This window comes from Dunckerocampus dactyliophorus, chromosome 1 (assembly GCF_027744805.1).
Source record: "Dunckerocampus dactyliophorus isolate RoL2022-P2 chromosome 1, RoL_Ddac_1.1, whole genome shotgun sequence".
NCBI lineage: Eukaryota > Metazoa > Chordata > Actinopteri > Syngnathiformes > Syngnathidae > Dunckerocampus > Dunckerocampus dactyliophorus.
The window spans coordinates 3,026,674-3,049,873 of NC_072819.1; the positions used below are offsets into that span (position 1 = coordinate 3,026,674).

General features: G+C 44.3%; 1 protein-coding gene across 1 annotated transcript in view; it reads right to left on the reverse strand.

Moving 5' to 3' along the window:
• Positions 1–23,200, reverse strand: part of LOC129187559 (nucleolar protein 4-like) — a 59,795-nt gene that overhangs the window by 22,451 nt on the left and 14,144 nt on the right. The window contains exon 5 of the mRNA XM_054787015.1: positions 7,807–7,960. Within this exon, the coding sequence (XP_054642990.1) occupies positions 7,807–7,960 (154 nt within the window). The remainder of the gene's footprint in view (positions 1–7,806; positions 7,961–23,200) is intronic.

The following is a 23,200-nucleotide window of genomic DNA, read 5'->3' on the forward strand; positions in this document are numbered from 1 at the left end:
GAAGCGTGATGTGCCGGCTGTATTTTATTGGACAAACAGCCTTAGTCTTTTGAGTGCATAAGTGTGTTTGTTCTAGGAAGTACAGCAAAATGGGGTGATGATACCCTCAAAACACTCAAAATGGTGAGCACGCAGTGCTGGACATTTACCACCCCCAATCGTTGCCATATTGGCTACATAGCAGCAGGGGAGGGGCTAACTGGAGTGGTTGCAATACATCATTAAAAAGGAGAAGACGACGAGTATTTGGATTTAGGACAGCACTACACAGCGTACATAGTACACTTACTGAAGTGTACTGACGGAAGTATACGGACATATTTTGGCAAGCTTCTCACTGTGGACGGATGTTATGTATAAAAAAATAAATGATATGTCACGTGGCCTCATTAGAGCCTCGTGGCTACCCTACACACACCCACACACACACAAAATATCATACCATCATAATGTCAACAGGTTGTTCTCCATCACAGCTGGACTACTGTCAACACAACATGTTGTTAGCCTAGTTAGCAGCTCGTGTGTGAGGAATGCTGTCTGCTGCGCAGCCTAACGATGCTGTTCAATTATTCACTAACGTGTGCACACGCACACTAGCATGTATATATATAAGCATACGAACATACAGCAATGTGCAGCTGAGCAATAAAGACGGACAACGTCATAGCAAAAAACCCCAAAAAACAGCGGTAACGTAGAGACATAGAAACAACTCATCACGACAGCGTTTGATGTTTGTACAAATGTCTTTCTGGGATGATGATGATGACGCTTCCGTTGCCCGGACTGGCTTTCAGTGTGTGGCTCACAGTGATGGAGCCATGTTTGCTTCTACTGCTTTTCTGGACACATGGACAAAGCGATAATGGACAAGCGTCTGACCTGCGCCTAGCTAGATGAGCCTGCCCCATGTACAGTGGTGTGAAAAAGTGTTTACCCACTTTCCTGATTTTTTTTTTCTTTTGGTACGTTTGTCACACTTAAATGTTTGAGATCATCAATCAAATGTAAATATTAGTCAATGACAACACAACTCAACACAAAATGCAGTTTTTAAATTTAACTTTTTATTATTAAGGGAGAAAAAAATCCAAACCTACATGGCCCTGTGTGAAAAAGTGATTCATCAATTCCTTTTTCTTCATTGTTGCTGCTAAAACATAAACGAGTTTAATGTCAGCACCGTATCTCGCATAGCTATGCTAGTGCTGCTAACATTTGACTTCGTCCACGACAGGGATTTACTCCCAATTCCAAATTGTACGACCTCAGCGCCATCTGACGCCAGAGGTTCCAACTGTGTTTACGTGAACACTAGCATCTTTGAAGCTCGCTGAACTGAAGACTCGCCACGTACATTGATGTTTCGTAACGGTGGCTTGAACTCGAACGTCTTGTGCGACTTTAGAGGCCAATTTAACAATAATGTAGAAAATGATGTACAACAGGCTTTGCTACACATCTTTAAAAAAAAGCTCTGCCGACGATCCGTCACTGAGCTACAGACATGGGAGCGTATAGGCTAACCTAGCATGATGATGTTGCTAAAATGCGAGTGTAATGTTAGCACTTTGGTACATAGGTATAGGTATAAGTACAGCAACATGCTTATCTACCACAGACATAACACACTCAGACCTTTCACTTGGAACAGATGCACCCTGTTTTTATGTGCACACACAAGCAGTTTCTAGATATGCCACCTTTTTAAATCTCTGTGGGAGGAGCGATTAGCTGTCCAGTCTAGACTTGCTGGAGCCTAATATCCCAACAACTAAAAAGAGGAAAGTTTACACCCATTGCACCACCTCTCTGACAGAAGTCATAAAAGAAAGAGGAAAAGAGTTCCTCTTCCAAGACCGATCGGACTTCGCTAAACCTTTGTTGCCCGCTAATCGCTCTATCCAGTGCAGTCATTGCAATTGTTTGTATCTACTGCTATTTGAATTAAAGCCCAAACAACAGATTAAGTACATAAGAGAGCTTCTTGGAGAAACGCTCTGTCGGGGAGACAAATACAGCTCATCAGCATTAAAGCTACAGTCGCACAAAACAATGTGTTACCAAAAGCCCTTTTAAACTGTCTAAATTCCAGCATCAAAGCTACAACACTTCAACTACACTACTGTAGGATTATTTAACAATGATGAAAAATGCTGCAATAGACTTTAATGAAGAGCAAACATTCTGCAAAAAGCTCCATGGTCCAGCTGAGAAGGATTTGATCTAACATCCTCTCTGTCGCGCTACACATTAATGGAATGTAACAGCTCCACCCTCCATCCTGACCCCCCGCCTCTTCCTCACCTCCTCAATCCCACCGATCGGCTCGGGCAGGAGGGGGGAGGAGGTGGTTTGTTTCCCGCTGGCCTACTTTCCTGCACTGATACACGAGACACATGAGAGGATGCACCAGCGTGTGTGTGTGCGTGTGTGTGTGCGTGTGTGTGTGCGCACCAGAGGACACTTTCTAGGCTCAGTCAGGAGGTGACTAAGTTCCTTCCAGCTCGCCATCTTCTGTTTGACTGTCCAAGCTTCTGTCAGTACACTTCAATAAGTATACTGTGTACACTGTGTATGCACTCAAAGTGTAAGTACGGAAGCGCACAAATGGAGGCACAGCCCTGGACCCTTTGGACTTCCTGACGATCCAGGAAGAACTTGGCCACAGATGAAAGATGGCGCTGGTCTGTGAGAGCCCAGGATTAGCCGGATCCATGGTCCTGTGGTCCAGGGAACAACACTCCATCCACATCACTGCTCTTGATCCAGATTATTCCAAATTAAACATCTGTCAAACCAGAGAGCTGGATTCGCTCGGAAAACTGATCCCAGGACAGGAAATGAGAGCTCGGCTCTCAGATTATTCTCTCCTCCACCTTCCAGGACAGCATTGAAAGTTCTCCTATAGCTTCCATGCTGACTATACTCTTTCCTGTTTCCGCATTCCCCATGTGTTCCATGTTTTAGTATTCCTCATGATTCTATGATGTTATTGATCGCCTCCATGTTCTCATACCCTTTCACATTCTCTATATTTCCATCCATCCATCTTCTTCCATTATCCGAGGTCAGGTCGCGGTGCCAGCAGCCTAAGCAGGGAAGCCCAGACTTCCCTCTCCCCAGCTATTTGGTTCATACAGCTCCTCCCGGCGGATCCAGAAATGTTCCCAGGCCAGTTGAGAGACTTAGTCTTTCCAACAATTTCCTGGGTCTTCCCCGAGGCCTCGCGGTCAGACGTGCCCTGGACACCTCCCCAGGGAGGCGTCTGGGAGGAATCCTGACCAGATGCCTGAGCCATCTCATCTCGCTCCTCTCAATGTGGGGGAGCAGCGGTTCTACTCCGAGCTTCTCCCGGATGACAGTGCTTCTCACCTTATCTCTAAGGGAGAGCCCAGCCACCCTACGGAGAAAACTCATCTTATACCCGCGATCTTGTCCTTTCGGTCACTACCCAAAGCTCATGACCACAGGTGAGGGTAGGAACATAGGTCGACCAGTAAATTGAGAGCTTTGCCTTTCGGCCCAGCTCCCTCTTCACCACAACGGACCGATGCAGAGTCTGCATCACTGCAGACGCCGCACCAATCCACCTGTCGATCGTGTGCTCAATATTTCCGAGTGCATTTATTCTTTCCATGTTCCATGTCCCAAGAACATGGAACATGCCTGGAGCGTGAGATTGACAGGAGGTTTGCAGGGTCTGTAGTACTGCGGTCGCTGTACTCGGCTGTCGTGGTCAATTTACCGGTCCATCTACGTACGTTCCCAACTTCACCTATGTGCATGAGCTTTGGGGCGTGACCAACAGAACAAGATTTCGGATACAAACAGCCAAAATGAGCTTCTTCCATCGGGTGTCTGGACTCAACCTAAAACACAGGGTGAGGAGCTCGGTCATCCAGGATGATCTCAGAGTAGAGCCACTGGTCCTTCAAATGGAGAGAAGTCAGTTAAGGTGGCTTGGGCATCTAGTCTTCCTGGACGCCTCCCTGGTGAGGTGTCCCGGGCATGACCAGCCAAGAGGAGGCTCTGGGGCAGATCTAGGACACACTGGAGGGATTATGTCTCACAACTGGCCTGGGAACACCTTGGTGTCCTCCTGGTGGAGCTGGAAGAGATGGCCGAGATTGCTGCCCCCGTGACGCGGACCCAGAGAAAGCAGAAGCAAATGGATGGATGTTTCCATGTTCTTCACAAATCCATGTGTTCTCTGTGTTCTCCATTATTCCATGTTCTTAATTTTTGGACATGCTTTCATTCCGTGTTCTCTGCAATTCCATGTATCCATTCTTTTCCTGTACTCCATCATTCCATGTTCTTCATTTATCCAGTTTATTTCCATGTTCTCCACCTGTTCCTTTTCTCCATCCTTCCATATTCTCCTTGTTTCCAAGCTGTTCATGTTCTACACGTTACCAGGCTCTTCCTTCATCCATCTTCTTTATTTATCATGTTCTGTTCATCCCCATGTGTCCATCATCTTTCTGTTCTCCATGTTTTCACATTCTTCATGTCTCCATGTTCTTCCTGGTACCCATCATTCTGTTCCACGTTTTTTGTTTCCATGTTCTGCACAGCACTGTTAGGAATGGAATATTTTTGCTCTCTGCAGTGCTGGCATTGCAATTGTATGTGTCTACTCCTGTTTGAATTAAATTGTAAACTGTCCTAGAGACCCCTAGAGTCATTTCACAGCTGATAAAAGGGCTGCTCTTCCTTTTCACCATCTTTCCATGATGTTCATGTTTTCTACGTCATCAGGCTCTTCTTTCATTCATGTTGTCCAGATGTGTCCATCATAGTTTTCCCATGTTTGCACAATCTTCATGTCTTCATTCTGTGGATGTTCTCCATATCTCCAAGATCTTAATTTTCCACGTTCTACATATTCACTTTGGTCGAATGTTCTCTATATTCCCATGTGTCCATGCTCCTACTGTTTTCCATCATTGCACCTTTTTCGGGCTCTTCACGCTCTCCATATTTCCATGCTCATTGTGTTTCCACGTTCTTTAACGCCATGTCGACGTTTTCCTCCTTTTCTCCATCCTTCCATGTTGACCACGCAGTCAGGCTCTTCTTTCATCCATGTTCTTTGTTAATCATGTTCTCCACATTCCCATGTGTCCATCATCTTCCTGTTCTCCAGATTCTTTATGTCTTCATTCTTTTCATGTTCTCCATCTTTCCATGGTCTTCATTTCCCACGTTCTTCATATTCACTTTGGTTGATTGTTCTCCACATTGCCATTCCTGCTCGCCATCATTCCGAGAGTGTATGTTCTATGAAATATATTTAGTATGTGTTCAAACGGTAAACATTGACATAATAATCATGTGAATGTCACATGACACATTCATGGATGCGTGCTGCTCAGGAACGCCAACAGGAAGTCATTTCCATTTCATTTCCAGATTGCTTTGAGTTTCTGTGTAATTTCGCTTCTGCTTCTTTTTAACGCTGCCGTTTTTCCAGCAGCGGCGGACGTGTGGGCGTCGAGCTGTCAATCATCCTCGAAGAGCTTTCCAGGGCCGCTGTCAGCGCTGAGTGCACAGACGCAAGGCGAGGTGGCGGTCACCAGCTCTTAAAAGTCTTTTAACTCGCCCCATTTGGAGCGTGCACGTGCATATGCATGTGCACTGGGATGAATGACAGCTGTGAACTGCTCCCCGCTGACAAGCTAATAGTCCTGATAAAAGTCAACTATAAAAGTGCAGCACTTACAGTAAGAGGACGTGTGTCTTTGTGTGCGTGCGTGTGTGTGTGTGTGTGTGTGTGTGTGTGTGCGTGTGTGCGTGTGTGTAAAATCATCTCTTCCAGGGTCAAAAAAAAGTTGTCATAACTCAGGTGTAAAAATGAACTGAACCGTTAAGACATAAAAACTTAAGTTGATTTACGCCTTGTTTTTTTAACGTTCGGTCACACAGGAAGTGAAAAGATTGGCGTATTCTAAAAATACGATTAAACAAGAAAACAAAAAAATAAAAATAAAAATAAAAATAAAAAAGAAAGCAAAAGCTGATCAAAAGAGCACAAAGGCAAACTGGACTCTGAGCCCCTCCCGGATGAGCGAGCTCCTCACCCTCTCTTAAGGTGAGTCCAGCCACCCTACGGAGGAAACTCATTTCAGCCGCTTGTATCCGCGATCTTGTTCTTTCGCAGATACCCAAAGCTCATGACCAAAGGTGAGGGTGGGAACATGGGGGGGGGGGTAAATTGAGAGCTTTGCCTTTCGGCTCGGCTCTCTCTTCACCGCGACGGTCCGGTACAGTGACAGCATTACTGCAGATGATGCGCGGATTCGCCTGTCGACCTCACGCTCCAACCTTCCCTCACTCGTGAACAAGACCCCGAGATACTTGAACTCCTCCACCTGGGGCAGGACCTCATTCCCAACGTGAAGGGAGCCATCCACCCTTTTCCGACTGAGAACCATGGCCTTGGATTTGGAGGTGCCAAGTCTCATCTCAGAAGCTTCACACTCAGCTGCAAACCGTGTCAGTAAACGCTGCAGGTCACAGCCCGATGAGGCCATCAGGACCACATCATCTGCAAATAGCAGAGACGAGATCCTAAGGCCCCCAAACTGGACTCCCTCCAGACGTTGGCTGTGCCTAGAAATTCTGTCCATGAAAATTAGGAACAAAATCGGTGACGAAGGGCAGCCTTGGCGGAGGCCAACGTTCACCAGAAACAGACTGGACTTGCTGCTAGCAATGCGGACCAGGCTCCTGCTCCGGTTGTACAAGGATCCAATGGCACGTAGTAGTGCGCCACCAGTACCGTACTCCCGGAGCACCCCCCACAGGACACCGTGAGGGACACGGTTGAATGCCTTTTCCAAGTCCACAAAGTACATGTAGACCGGTTGGGCAAACTCCCAAGTACCCTCCAGTGCCCTTGCAAGGGTGTAGAGCTGGTCAGGTGTTCCGCGACCGGGACGAAAACCACAATGCACCTCCTGTAGCCGAGGTTGGACTAACGGTCGTAACCTTCTCTCCAGCACCCTGGAATAGATTTTGTTGTCCCCTTTACAGTTGGAACACACCCTACGGTCACCCTTTTTGAAAAGGGAGCCCACCACCCCGGTCTGCCAATCCAGAGGTATTGTTCCCGACGTGTCAGCCAAGACAGTCCCTCAACATCCAGAGCCTTGAGGAACTTTGCCACTGGGGAGCGTTTTGACTACCCCAGATACCTCAGCCACGGTGATGGAACTGCCCGCGTGTCCTCAGACTCTGCTTCCTCTATAGAAGGTGGTCAGTGGGACTGACAATCCCACTTTTAAGGCAAACCAAGCAAATGGATTTGTTTTCTTAAAACTGCCACCTTTGGAAACATGAATACGTCATAATTACGTGTCCAAAGCGCATTTTAGAGGAATCTCTTAGGGCGTTTTGTCAACAACAGGAGGACCATGAATACAATATTGCTTATCCTCACTAGGGTTGCGGGGGTATGCTGGAGGCGATGGACATCAGTTGTGTAGATTACATATTTTCATTGAATTTTTCACTTGCTTTCTGCTACCCACTTTTGGTTCCCGACCCACAAGTTGAGAACCAGTGCTTTACACCACTCTGTCTTGTCCACTTTATGTGTCCGTTACTTACTATGAACATTCTTGTTGTTTTATTCTAAAACTGTCCCATCTTGTGTTTTGTTGCTGTTTTGATTGCTGCAGCTCCCTGTCGAGGCAGCAACCTCGTCGAGTCTGAATTAATCGCGCCCTCTGCTGGTCGCATGAGTGGTAAGATGAGATGTCCAATGTGTTTGTCTTTAAAGGCAGCATGGCTTACCGTCATCCTCCTTGTTGCTTGCGTTGTTGGGACTGTGGCGCATCCTGTCCCCTCGCACCGCCGGGCTCAGCTGGGACGGCGCTCCGAGGTCGGCCGCTAGCCACGAGGGCTCGCTCATGTCGGGCTCGTCCTCGCTGTTCACTGAGGCGTCATCCTGGCCGAGGCACACAAACAGGAAGTGGTCACGTCAGGCGGTAAAAGGCGGCACACTGACCCAATCGCTCGTTAGCAGGCTAGCTAGCTAGCGGTTGTTGATGTCAGACATTCAAGATGCTTTGATGGAGTTCTATCAAAGGAAAAAGCACATACAAAGCCACTTTAACACATTTTATACATTAAAGATGCTAGAAGCAATCCAGTGTGGGTCAATATATGCTAACGGCCACATCTTAGCTTTGTTTTGTAGATGACAAAGCTAATTAATGGAATATGTATCAATACTGTATATCTCATTAATGATGTGCAAAGGGACACATAAAAAAACTGTCCCCGGGCCTCACTTTGGACACGTTTGCCTTATTACAAGATTTTAAAAATCTTTATTAATAATAAAACAAGTGAAAAATAAGACATTAGTGTACACAAATGACAACACCCTCCAGCGCTGACCCACATCTGTCCATTACAGCGGCGCCTCTCAGGAGGAATGTCGCCATGGATTATCCTCCTCATCCTCATCCTCACTGTTGCCCCACCGCCAACAAACACTGACGAGACAACCACGAGACCTGCTGAGTCGTCACAATCCCGACGACGTCGTGTAAAAATGTGCCCTCATTCAAGACATCGCCCTCTAGTGGTTAATTATGACATGAGCAAAGGAGGAAATGTCAAATGTGAAAATATTTCCACAATGCGCGCACACACACACACACACACACACACACACACAAAGGGTGGAAAGCGTGTTATAGGGAATGAGAGGTTGACGCTCAGCTAGGGGGCGCCGGTCAGAGGTGTAAAGACACAAAAGTGCAGCCGGGATGAATAATTAAGCACCTCTTTCCTCCCCTATTGTTTGTTTTGGGGTTTTGTTGTTTTTAACACAGCGGATATCACCATAGAAGATTTTTCAAAGTGAGGCTTTGATAAATGCCTCATGGTTCCAATCATGGCAAGTGAGACAAGGTTGGATGCTCAGCTTGTCTTGAAAGAGAGAAACTGCTTCCTTGAGAGAGTGCGTGTCTGTGTGTGTTTCAATATGCGCATTTCCATACTTACACTCAGCATTTTGAGCGCGGCCACGCTGAGAATTACGGCAAAATGCAGCGGGCTGCCAGTACCCGGTTGCTCAACACGCCCCAAAATGGTGAGTGTGTGGCAATGGCAGCTAACCATCTTGGCCATGTCGCGCATGGGCGTCAAACTGGTTTTCACCGTTGGCCACATCGCAGTTATGGTTCCCCCTCAGGGGGCATCCTGGAACTCTGAAACTATTAACTCATTCAACACCAAAGACGTAGTTGTACGTTTTTATAAACCCGAACGCCCAATCCCAGCAACGCATTTATACGTCTTTTTGCAAATTCGAGTGTACAGTAATGCCTCATTTATCGCCGTTAATATCCACCAAGTAAAATGCCTTATTTATAAAAGGGAATATTAGCACAGTTACAGCATAGAAAACCTGTTTACCTCCTTGTAAATAAGTTTTTTTTAACACTATTAGAGCCCACTAGGCATGAAACAACACCCCTATGGTCACATTTACACTCCAATTACCCAAAATAATAGACATAACAGAAAATATGTTAATGAATTTTATTGGAAAAAATTGAATATTCTTGGAAAACCATGATAGAGTGAAGCCATTATATTCACACTGCAGAGTCGCGAGGGACGACTGTACATCTGTTGTACAATGCCAATATTCATAATTTTGTTAAAAGTAAACAATAATTGATAAATGATATTAAATATCCTTTCAAAAAATAAAAAAATAATACTTTTAAAGTGGATTTGACAAGAAAAAAAACAAGAACCTTTCTGTCAAAATTTAAAGATTGTCTTTTTGTTTAATATGTTTTACTTAGTATAACATACATATATTTAAATCATTAAAAACAATGAAATTATAACAATAAATAATAAATAATAAACAAATAATAATAACAACAATAAATAATAACAATAACAAAATAAAAATATATATACAAATGTTTTTAAAAATAATGTTAAGATGATAAAATAAAATAAGTGTCATTTTGACATGCATTGTTTCCAGGCTTTGATATGGGGGGCCGAATCCAGCCCCCGGGCCTTGATTTTGACACCTGTGACATAGTGGAAGGGGAGGGACTAAAGCCATGCCCACACGGGAACCTTCTTGGGATTTTTCTTTTTTTTTGGCGGGTTGAAAAAAAGTCACTGTGCCGGATCAGTAGTTCCGTCCAGACGGGAACACATCACTGAGTGAAAACGATGTAATGCACAAGGCACACCAACGTGTGAACACGCACGCAGACGGAACCACGTGGCACTCCAAACCATAGAAGAAGAAAGAACGCTTGCACATAAGTCCATCATTTTCCGGTTTTCTAGGCACAACAATTACGAGAAGTGGAATTACTTCTGCGAGTCATTTTGGAGAATGAGACACCAAAATATCAGGAGAATGTTGACTGGGGTGAGTCATGTCCATCCAAATATTCAGATATTATGTTGGCTGATCGTTAGGCCTGTCACGATAACAAATTTTGCTGGTCGATAATTGTGATACAAATTATCGTCAATAATCGATATTATCGGCAACATTTTTTTGAAACTGTTTTTTCATTTATTACATAGCATAAAATGCCTGTCACGACAACAAATTTTGCTGGGAGATACTTGTCCTACAAATTATTGTTGCTAATCGATGTTATTGACATTTTTTAGACCATTTTTTCATTATATAGCATAATAATGCGAGTACATCATGTCAAATGCAATAAGCTTTAATTTTAACATTATAATCGGAATGTCAAGAGGTTTTCAATACGATACATTAAATAAACAACAGGTTTGTGACACGTCGTAATTTCTGTCAAACATTTTCCGAAATGTTGGCTTTTCAACCGTATTGAATGGTTGCATTTCAGGTAAGTGCGACAGTATGGATTCGAGACTGTCAAAATCTGTGCAGTCAGGAACTAAGTGCACAGTGTACACAGTACACTTACTGTTTTGTAAGTATGAAAGTGCACAAAATATGTATGTGTGTGTGTGTGTGTGTGTGTGTGTGTGTGTGCGTGCGTGTGTGTGTGTGTGTGGCAGAGCAACATCCAGATGAAGCTAATCAAGTTTGCTAGTGGACAAACGGAAGGATGCTCTGGCGTCTGTCAGTTTGTTTGTTGTCCCTTCCCCAAACAGGAAGTCCACAGCCGGCCGCCAAATCCATCAGCAGATGTTCGATGCAGGCGTGAATGTGACCTTGTCCGCAGCGCCGCCGCAACTCAAGAACAATGTCGTTAAGAAAATAAATTAAGGCGGACGTTCATTATCCTCGTGCTCCGCCTCTTTGTTCTCTTTGTTGTGATGAGCCGGACCCTCGCCGTGGAACTGGCATCGCCCCCACCCTCCTCCGGTCCCACGTTTATCAGCCTGCACGTCCTACCTCCCTTCCCCCTACTCCATCCCATCGTCCTGCCAACTCCCAGCATCCTCCCTGCCCCGTCCTCACTCCTGCATCACCCCCCCCCCCCCCCCCTTTCCTGCATCAGGAGTGAGCTACTCCCTCCTTTGTCATGGTGTTGCTACATCTCCACGGCAACCAGCCATTATAACAAAGATGATTCAGTGGTATCCTTCGCCCGCCTCTTCTTTAGCGTCATCATCTTAACTAACGTACCACGGCCATCTTGTTTGTGACGCTAAGCCTGAAAGCAACACAGATGTTCTTGTTGTTATTCATCAAACTTTAACCGGACCACGTAACACTTGGCGGGAACAAACGTGTGCAAAGGGGAACTTATTGTTGCCCCACAAGTAAAATGACACAGTCTCACACCCAAAAACAGCAAAAATAGAAAACTAGGATAGCTTAAATAACTTATCTAATTTTTAAAAATACTTACACGGTACAGTATTTTTTAACACGTACCAAAAACGTCTAGAAGTGTAGCAGTTTGCTCCTTACCGCAATTACAACATTGGTTCTGTTGCTCTGTACTTGTTCATAAAGGACCATGTGGTCAAAGAGCGCTGCATTTTCCCTTCCACTTTCTCATGCAATCCAAATCATTATTACGCTTTCACATTTCGGAAAGGTTCTGAGACTTTTAGCACATGTGACGGAAGCATTAAATAACACACACTTTGTGTCACCCGTTGGACGCTACGGAAACAGCGCCCCCACTGGTCATCCAGTGTTGCCGTTTAGAGAGGGCACTTCCTGTAAGTCACATGATGGCAGAGAGTATTTTGTTGAGGTTGGGACTGCATGCAGCTCTCACAGAAATCAATGAAGGCTGCAGGGAAGAGAGGAGGATCTTTTCATATTGATAGGAGACAGACACACACACACACACACACACACACACACACACACACACACACACCCTGCAGCAGTTAGCAGGGGTTCTGGTCAAGGAGTTACACTGAAGACTATTGATCGTTGTGTGTGTGTGTGTGTGTGTGTGTGTGTGTGTGTGTGTGTGTGTGTGTGTGTGTGTGTGTGCGTAGTGAGACGGGTGGGATCGTTAAAGCTACGTCCACACATGCACGCTTATTTTTAAGAGTGATTTCTCCACGCTGTGTGATTAAAATTCATTCCACAATCAAAACATGCTGACAGGCTGTCAAGTGCGTGCCAGAACAACAGGTGGCGCTATAACCACCAAGGGACCAAGTCTGAGCGCGTGTTTTTGAGGCAATCAATCCTAAAACACAACCTGTTCCACTCCAGTCCTGTAGGGGGCAGTAGTGCGCATTGCCACACATATCAGCACAGCTCCATCTGCCCCATCTGGTAGCTTACTGCACGACTTAGCCCCTGATTCAAGCAGACTGTAACACTGTAACACTGCCCAAGCACCTCTATCCAGATCCTCACCAAGGTGTAGTTTTAGCGGAATCTTGTCAGCGTAACCTCACAAGATTCAGCTAGCATCACAGCATTAACTTTTGCTTTGTCTTTTTTTGTGCCATATAGACAGGAAGTAAGCCGACCCGTGCTGTGTCTCAATTGGCACACTTCCGTACTTACACTGCATGAGTGCGGCAAAATGCAGTGCACTGTCAGCAAAGCTCGGAGTGTGCAGCGCTGGGCACTTACCACCCTCAGTAGTCGCCATCTTAGCTTCGTAGCAGAAGGGGAGAGGCTAACTCGAGTGGTTATAATTGGTTAAAAAGGAGAGACAAAGAAGAAGAAGTGGGTAAATTATTGCCATTGTCATTTCAGGTAAGTGTGCAATGACAGCAACAGATTTGGGACTACACTCAGGTACTGGTACTGAAGTGTACTGATCCAAGTATTTGATTTGGGACACAGCCTGGGTCTCAACCGGCGCAGTTCCATATGTACACTTACTTTTTGAATGTGCAAGTGCGTTCAAGCTGAGAAGTGCGGAAAAACGCAACGCGCTGTCAGTACCCAGACACGGAAAGAGAGGGACCTACTTGAGTGGTTGCAATTCAGCATTAACTCATTCAATACCAAAGACGTTCATACGTTTTTAAAATCCCGAGCGCTCGATCCCAACAATGTATTTATACGTTTTGTACGTTTTTTTGCGCGGTAGGCAAAAAGAGGTAATGACGCAACTCTGCACTAATGCATTAAGATTTCGGAGCTCTTTTAAGCCATAAAAACGGCCACAAGGTGGCAGAAGTGCATTTGATAAGAGCTGGGCAGGGATCAACCAATGGAAGAATCACACATGACAGGAAGGAGGAAGCGAGAGAGCGTGGAGGAGTGTTGCGTGGAGAAGGTTACGCACTGTAGGGAGATTTTAACGCACAAACACGTGGTACAGTTCCAAACGTGAAAACTGCAAATACTTCATGGTGTTATATTTGTAGATAAATTGTTATTTTGATGTAAAACAACCTTTGTGTTGTTTATGTTGTAGTATAGTATAGATATTTGAGCTATCACAAAAAGCAAAACATATTTGTGTCAGAGTGGTTGCTTTTCTCCCCTTTTTTTAGTTGGGAACTGATATTTTCCTGAAACTTACCTACGTTCTACTGCTGATTACTAAAGAACGGAAAAAGGTACAGACAAACTTTTTTTTCCTGATGAAAGACGGGAGTGTAATCTTTCTTTTGGTAGGTTCCATGTTGATATAGCCGTAGGACACAATATTCTGTGTGCCTTGAAAGATCAGTCACAATGGTCTAAAATGGCCGCTATCGGAGGGGTTGTCTTTTGGCAAATGTCTGGGATTGAATGAATTAAAAAGGAGAAAAGAAGAAGATGAGGTGATGTTAATACCATTTCCGTCATAGATTTGGGACAGCGCTACACTCTGAAAATAAGTACATCGTGTACACAGTATACTTATTAAAGTGCACTGACACAAGATTTGGGACACACCCTCTGTCTCCATTGGTGCACTTCCATACTTACACATTCAGTCTTTTAAGAGCTCAAGTATGGCAAAATGCAGTGCACCGTCAGTACCCGCATGTTGCACTCAAAATGGTGAGCGCACAGTGGTGGACACGCACCACCCCTCAATAGTCGCCATTTTGACTAGCAACACATAGCAGTGGAAAGTAATGAACAGAAGAAGAAGAAGGGGGTAAATATTGTGATCGTCGTTTCCGGCAAGGATTTGGGACAGCGTGACACGTCTGTCTAAATTTGCGCACTCAGGAACTTCACTAAAGTGTACTGATGGAAGTAGAAGCAACTCCTGCGTCACCATATGCGTCTTTTATACTACTAACACTGCTTTACATGTTTTTACACTTCTTAAAACACTGCCTGTATACTTCGTAAAGCTTTAATGCCGGCCACAGTTGAACCCAGGAACAGATCATTTCTATTGACATTGTTTCCTTTGGGAAAACAGATCATTGTGTTGAACCTTACAGGCTCCAATTCCAAAAAAAAGCTTCTTTTGTAAGCACAAACCAGAAATGGAACTGAAGCATGAAAGTGAGGTGATAGCGTGGAGCTAATGATTGACTTGACAGGCACGACGAGGAGCACTGAAAAGGCGCTAAATCAACAGCAGAGCTTTATTACAAGACAAAGAGGTGGGCGCACGCCACTTCAAGTGGCACTCATGTCAGCCTGCCAGGTCCCTGGCCGGCCTGTCGCTCACAGACCACCAGCAGGGTCACGCATGTCAGAGATTAGCAGACCGTCCAACACGCTGAGCCCGCCTTAATCCAGTCAGTCACAAATCTGCCCGAGCACGGCGATTAACCCCTTTCCCTTTGGCAGGAAGCAATTCCAGCACAGCATTTCATTAATCCTGGCAAAGGTCAGCGGCCGACCAGGCTAGTTTCACGTACGCCATGATGTCACCTCATGGACAATGTTTAAGACGAGCCGACGCGGAATCGCATATTTGACGCAGGCAACACACAGCGACAGTTACTTTCAACACAACAGGGCGTGACGGGTGAGTGTCAGCGCAGCGTGAAGTCAAAGAAGAACAAAGTCAGCGAACGTGTGATGATAACCGCCACGCAGCCTTTAGCTCCAAGCTAACTCTTCTACAGCGCTACGCGTGGAAACACTGGCCTGATTCTACTTGTTGGCACCGTGTGACAACAGCGGCAGTGTCCCAGCTAGACGAATGCGAGCGAGTCACAAGGCCGCGACTTCAACCCCAGACCGTACCGAGTGACAGGAACAGAGGGGCTGTTTACACTTAACACCAAAAGCTGCTGTTTGTCTCCAAATGTCTGAAGTCAAGACCACATCCACCAAGACTGTGTGTACACTGCATATACTCCCACGTTTATCGCTGTTCATTGTCCCAGACCTGACCGCGACAAGTGAGTTTCCACAAAGCAGGATTCCTTATTTATAAATGGAACATTTTTGTAGTTATGGCATAGAAAGCCTGTTTACAATCTCATAAATACCATTTTTAACATTAGAGCCCTCATTGGAGCCCTCTAGACATGAAATTAGCCAATATACTGTGTTTGCCCCCTTCATGATTTTTTATTTTTTTTTGTCACACTTAAATGTTCACATTTCAAATATTAGTCAGTCCAAAGCTGCATGGCCGTGTAGCTTTGGGACGACTGTACTGTACTTAGTTCCTGGGTCGTCCCTCACTACATCGCGGTTCAAACCTCGCACCCTCACTCTGTAGCGGTTTGTCAAAAATTAATTAATAAATGATCGCCGTTTTGTGGATGTATACGGCCTGTTATTAGCAAAGAAATATACATATTTAAGCAAGCTGTACTCATTCTTGGCCTAAATGAAGCATTTTCAAGCAAAAAATGGCAAAATGAAGTAACTAAATGAACTAAAATACAAATGCAAGGCAGAGGAAGCGTTCTAATTTTGAATGCAGCACTCTACGTTGGCCACTAGGTGTCAGTAATTGTTTGGACACATTGCAGGTTTAAATGGTCTCACAACAGGAACAATAATAACACATATAATAATCATAATGATAAGACGACTGTTGGGGCCATAACCCTCGACAAGCTAAAATTAAACTCTGAACCTCCGACGCCACTTCCTGTCCTCCATACGTCTGTCCGCTCGCCACTAAGGTCCCCTACGGAACACATTTACTGTGACACACACAAGCAGGAGTTATGTTTCCATCTGAAATGAGTTATTTACTCTAATTGTGTCTACTATATTCGGTAATATGAGTGTAAAGCATTTAAAGCTGCCCTTACAATACATTAATGAGACAACAGCCAAAGCAGGAAGTGTGCTGTCGAGAAAAAAACAAGGGACTGCTAACGTGTGCATCTGTTATCATCTTATTTATGTCTAACACGTCTTATTTTCTCTGATTATATCTACTATATTGGGTAATAGAAATGTAAAGGTGACTATAGGGATGTTAGTTCATGTCTTGAGGGCTGTAATAATGTTAAAACCTGTATTTAGAAGATCGTAAACAGGTTTTCAATGCCATAACTTGAAAATAATCCATTTATCAATAATCCTACTTTGCGGAAATTCACTTATCGCGGGTCTGGGACCAATTAACCGTGATAAATGAGGGGCGACTGTAGTACCTTCCCAAACACATCACTGTCGTTGCGAGCTTACCGGAAATGGCGCTAATAATATTTACCCGCTTCCTCCTCTTCTCTCCTTTTTAAGTTTGGAAAGATTTGGTAGTCCCTCCCCTTCCGCTATGTAGCCAAGATGGCGACTATTGAGGGTAGTAAGTCTCCAGCACGGTGCACTCACCCATTTTTAGCACAACATCCGGGTACTGTCAGTGCACTGCATTCTTATGCACTCAAAAGGCTAAAGTGTGTCTCCAATGGAGCACTCATCAGTACACTTCATGAAGCATACTATGTACTTAGTTCCTGGGTGTGCAATTTTTGACAGTTTGATGCAGTCCCAAACAGTCGTGCCCTTCCGTCTTCTTCTCTCCTTTTTCATGGTGAATTGTAAACACTCGTGCAGCATGACAGACAACACTTGGATAAAATATCTGCCAGCTTTTTTCCCCTCTACTTCTCCATTGTACTGTATTTACCAATGCTGCAACTTTCTCTGGCTTGAGTGTACCCCCCTGCTTCAAATGAGGCGGAAATTGTTGCCCCCTCCCTATCCAAAAATCGAGTTTGGTACGTGCGCCTTACTGTGCGTCTCAGTGTGAGCGCACTTATACAGTATTAGTGTGGAAGTCCTGTCCAGACCAGGTCTACACCAAGACGTTAAAGAGTTGAAGGCTATTTGGGGAGAGGTGTGTTGTGTTGACAAAGGTGTGGAGGACCCTTTTACCCTTGAAGTGCCACACACTGCAAACATGCCGCTTTATGGGTCTTATCTACCAGGAGTCCACACAGACCACACACCTCATTCAGACACGTTTAGTCGCTTACCACATATTTGGCAAACACCTAGTCAGTCAGTCCAACCCTTACGTCGCATCACCTTTTCATGGGACAATAGTATAAAAAGTAAGCTTGGATATGCTTTAGAGTAGTCAGTGTACAGCAGTAGAGATTTATCACTGAAAATGAGTCAACACACAGCCATTGTTGTCTACAGTAAATAGCTAGCAACATGAGTGAGTCCCAGTTGTGTCCCTGGAATCCTCTTCCACTCCTCCATGATGACATCACTGGTGGAGATGGTGGATTTTAGACACCTTGAGGATGCCCCACAGGTGCTCGATTGTATTCAGGCAACAAACCGCAGCTCCTGCGGTGCTGGCAGCACTCGTGCACACCACCAACATATCAAATCTAAGCTGCTGTACAGTGACTACTCTAACGTATATCAAAGTTTGCATTCTGTAGTATTGACATGATCAAATAAAATGCGTGCTGAAATTATGCCATGTACTGTAGATAGATATTCAGTTGTTCCACAGCGCGCGCATGTGCATGGCCAATGTGCACCAGCCGCCCCCACACGCACAGGCTATCACAGAACAATGTGCGTGTGTCCACAGTGATGGTGCACAAGGAGCTGGTGCAGTGGCCATCAGACGGGATGCGCGTGGAGTCAAGAGCCACACACGGCGCGCACGCGCGCACACGCGGGCTACCTTTGCTAGAACCACGCGCGTGCAGGTGTTGGACGATCAAGGCTGGAGAGGCGGCACGGACAGGCGGTGAACGTGCACAAAGCGCGTGCTTACCTTGACTGCTTAGCGATTATAAGAAGGAGGAGGAAGTAGACTTTTGTCTGGGTCGTTGCTCTCTCCGCTCCACTTGCCTCATTTGTTCGTATTTTATCGTCTCGAAGGATCTCTGCTATTTTCGGAAGAACACCGAATCTTCAACGTGCCCTCTGCGCGAGGAGGGAGGCTGCAGCGCGCGCACTACCCTCAAGGCGCTCGCTCTGTGGTTCGCGAGGGGGGCGTGGCCAACACTCTGACGTCATAGGCAAAGAGCAATAGACAGGAGACAGAAAGATGTACTGTAATCACTAAAAATAGTTAATACGCAACAAATGTGATGATTTATCGGCATATTTTCTGTACAAAGCTGACTGTTTATTGGCTGTAATCATATATGCTGATGTTTATTTGTGTCATGAGGGAGGGTGTGGCCTAATAAAATGAACACCATCGAGGCTATTCAACTACATTGTTCTACAAGACACATTTTTATAAAAATAACCCTGCGTCAAATACCCTCACTGTTATTTTTTACGTGAAAATCATATTTTTATCATGCATTCCCCCACAGTATCAGCATTTGGGACCAAATAGGAGGTCTGTAAAATCTGTAAAATACAGTATATACGGTAGTCTATCTGTGCAGCCTGGGAGAAAGTTAGATGGCGCGTTCAAGGACCATGCAACAAAGTGACGGGTCGCCTCTCGCAACAAACAACAAACATATGCAAAAACTATGTGATTTGTAACTGTATATATTACGGTACCGGGCCGCAGACCGGTGGTTGGGGAACCCTGCTCCATATGAAAGGAGCGCTCTGCTGTTTTGAAGCATCTACAGCACAAACACTCGACATAGATCCTCTATGTCAGGGTTTATCACTATGGTCATTTTTCATTTTTATTTAGTTTAAGAATTTTTTTCACACTTTTATCCAATCCAATCCATTTTTTTATATAGCACATTTTATAAACACTGTTTCCAAAGTGCTGCAGAGACTAGTAAAACAAATAATAACTTTTAAGGCTTTTGTGTTTTTTGTTGTTTTTATTTATGCCTTCATTTATTTATTTAATGAATTAATATTTTTTCTACTTTTAGTCAAATCAAACCAAGCAAATGTATTTGTTTTTTAAAATCACCTGTCATCTTTTGAAACATGAATAGACATAATTACATGTCCAAAGTACATTTTAGAGGAATTTATTAAGGCCAGCATGAAGGAAATGCATACAAATCATGCATACATTTAAATCAAATATCAAAAACACCACAAAATCTGATATTTCGCTTGAAGTCACACATGAGTTGTAGATTACATTTCATGGATTTTTTTTTACTTGCTGTCTGTGACCCACCCAGATTGGATCTGCGACCCACCGGTTGAGAACCACTGCTCTATATGACAGTCTTTCATAGGGATGAAGCCCCAAATTGATAAGAATCAGCATCAAAGGTGTTCTTGCAAATAATCCATGAGAAATGAGGTGTCAGAGATTTGAGAAGAATCAAAGGTGGAAGCAGGAAGTCCAACCTACCAACAGTGTCCCAGAAGGACATGGACGAGGTAAGGACGGTTGACAGCCCGTCAACACTCCGCAAGACACAGTTGAAAGGTCAAAGACCGGGACAAGAAATGTCTGAAGACATTTGTCAAAGCTTTTATGGACTGGTGACATGAGGAGGATTCTTGACGGACGGACCACTAATGGACATGGGGAAGCACTTTAAGTCGTATGATCATTAAGGAGAAGTTGAAGATAAAAGACAGTTTGTGGAAAAATACACTTATTGAAAAGAAGGCTGTCTGCAGGGCATCCCTGAAGGACACATGGATATATCATATACAGTACATACGTTATACAAAAAAAAGAAAATGTTTGATTCATAATTAATGAATAAATACATTAACTCATTCAATCCCAGCCATTTTTCAAAAAAGACAACCCCAGTTCAGTGCCGGCCATTTTAGACGATTTTGACCGATCTTTCAAGGCACACAGAATATTGTGTTCTATGGCGATATAAACATGGAATCTAACGTAAGAAAGATTAGACTCCCGTCTTTCAGCAGAAGAAAAAATGATGTTTCTGCCTTTTTATGTTCTTTAGTAATCAGCAGTAGAACATAGGTAAGTTTCAGGAAAATGTCGGCTCCTGACTAAATCAGGGAGAAAACCAGCTTTTTGTGAAAAGATACATTTCAAGCATAGCTTTCACTTTGACACAAGTATTTTGTGCTTTTATGACAGCTCAAATATCTAAACAACTATACCACAACATAAACAACACAAAAATAGGCTGTGTCACTACAAAATAGCAATTTATTTACAAATATAACACCATGGACTATTTACAGTTTTCACAATTGGAAATGAGCTATGTGTGTGTACGCGTGCGTGCACGAGTGTATGTGCATGTGTTAAAATTTCCCAACAATGCGTGACCTTCTGCACGCGACACTCCTCCACGCTCTCTCACTTCCTCCTTCCTGTCATGTGTGATTTTACCGTTTGCATGATGTCTGCCGAGCTCTTATCAAATGCACTTCTGCCACCTTGTGGTCGTTTTTATGGCTTAAAATCGCTCTGAAGTCAAATGCATTAGTAAAAGATGTATAAATACGTTGTTGGAATCGGTTGTTCGGGATTTTAATTAAATCTAAATAATTTGTAATTTTGTAGATAAAAAATATAAATATATAAAAAATAATATATTTTATATGTATCAAGTACAGTATATATTACATTTTAAAAATATATATAATTGTATAATATATTCATTTTCTGTCTCCAGACTTGTATGACCCTGAGTAGTTTTGGAAGGCCAGCACGTTAATGGCCACTTTGTCATATTTACTCTGAAATATTTTCAACATCAGGAAGTGCGTTGCTGGGAAATGATCATGTTGGATGAGACTGAAGAGCACTGAATTGTGTCAGTGTTGACATTAAACTATTCTATTGGACTGAGATTAAATTATTCTATAGGATACATGTACAGTACTGTATTTAATAGCATGCATGCAGGAGGATGCTGAGTGTGTGTCTGCAGGACAAAAGGGCCCCCTGTTGACGGAGAGTGGAACTGCAGGCCAGAGATGTTTTCATTCCAAACAGAATATTAATACAAATGTTATATTGCAAATGAATGAGCGATCCTCTGTAACCATAGCAACAGTCACGTGACAGGCGACCTCTCAGCTCCATTTCCATCACGTGATCAAATCATATTGTTAGTGTGCCAAATAAATTAAATATTATTTTTGTTAAACTCATGAAAAATTGATTCATTTAGGTTGCTGTCAGCAGGACCACTTAGGGAGAATTATTTTTTAATGAAAATGTATTTTAAAGAAATTCAAATTAGATGAATGGAATGTTACAATGTAGCAGCAGGACTTACAAAAATGTGTGTAATTGTTATGAAATTTTGGGGAGAAATTAAATTAATTTTTTTTTTAACTCCTTAAAGAAACTGAAATTAAACAAAAGAAATGTGGCAGGACCAACTGGACAACATTTTTATTACTGTGGTGACATTTTGGGGAAAAATGTAATTTAATTTATTAAACAAAAGAATATGAAATGAAAAGCAAAATTAAGACATTTTAGGAAAACAATTAACAAATCATTTAAAAATGATTGCCATTCCATTCCATTTTCCTCCGCTTATCCGGGTCCGGGTCGTGGGGGCAGCAGTCTCAGTAGGGAAGCCCAGACTTCCCGGTCCCCGGCCACCTCCTCCAGCTCCACCGGAAGGACACCAAGGCGTTCCCAGGCCAGCTGTGAGACATAATCCCTCCAGCGTGTCCTAGGTCTGCCCCAGGGCCTTCTCCAAGCTGGGCATGCCCGGAACACCTCACCTGGGAGGCATCCGTACTAAATGCCCGAGCCACCTCAACTGGCTCCTCTCCATGTGAAGGAGCAGCGGCTCTACTCTGAGCCCCTCCCGGATGACCGAGCTCCTCACCCTATCTCTTAGGGTGAGTCCAGCCACCCTACGGAGGAAACTCATCTCAGCCGCTTGTATCTACGATCTCGTTCTTTCAGTCACGACCCAAAGCTCATGACCATTGGTGAGGGTGGGAACATAGATCGATCGGGAAATTGAGAGCTTTGCCTTCCGGCTCAGGTCTCTCCACGGCGGTCCGGAACAGCGACCGCATTACTGCAGATGTTGCGCTGATTCGCCTATCGACCTCACGCTCCAACCTTCCCTCACTCGTGAACAAGACCCCGAGATACTTGAACTCCTCCACCTGGGGCAGGAACTCATTCCCAATCCAGATGGAGCAATCCATCCTTTTCCGACTGAGAACCATGGAGATTTGGAGGTGCTGAGTCTCATCTCAGAAGCTTCACATTTAGCTGCAAACCGCCCCAGTAAACGCTGCAGGTCAAAGCCCGATGAGGCCATCAGGACCACATCGTCTGCAAATAGCAGAGACGAGATCCTAAGGCCCCCAAACTGGACTCCCTCCACACGTTGGCTGTGCCTAGAAATTCTGTCCATGAAAATTATGAACAGAATCAGTGACAAAGGGCAGCCTTGGTGGAGGCCAACGTTCACCGGAAGCAGACTTGACTTGCTGCTGGCAATGCGGACCAGGCTCCTGCTCCGGTTGTACAAGGACTGAATGGCACGTAGTAGCGCGCCACCAATCCCA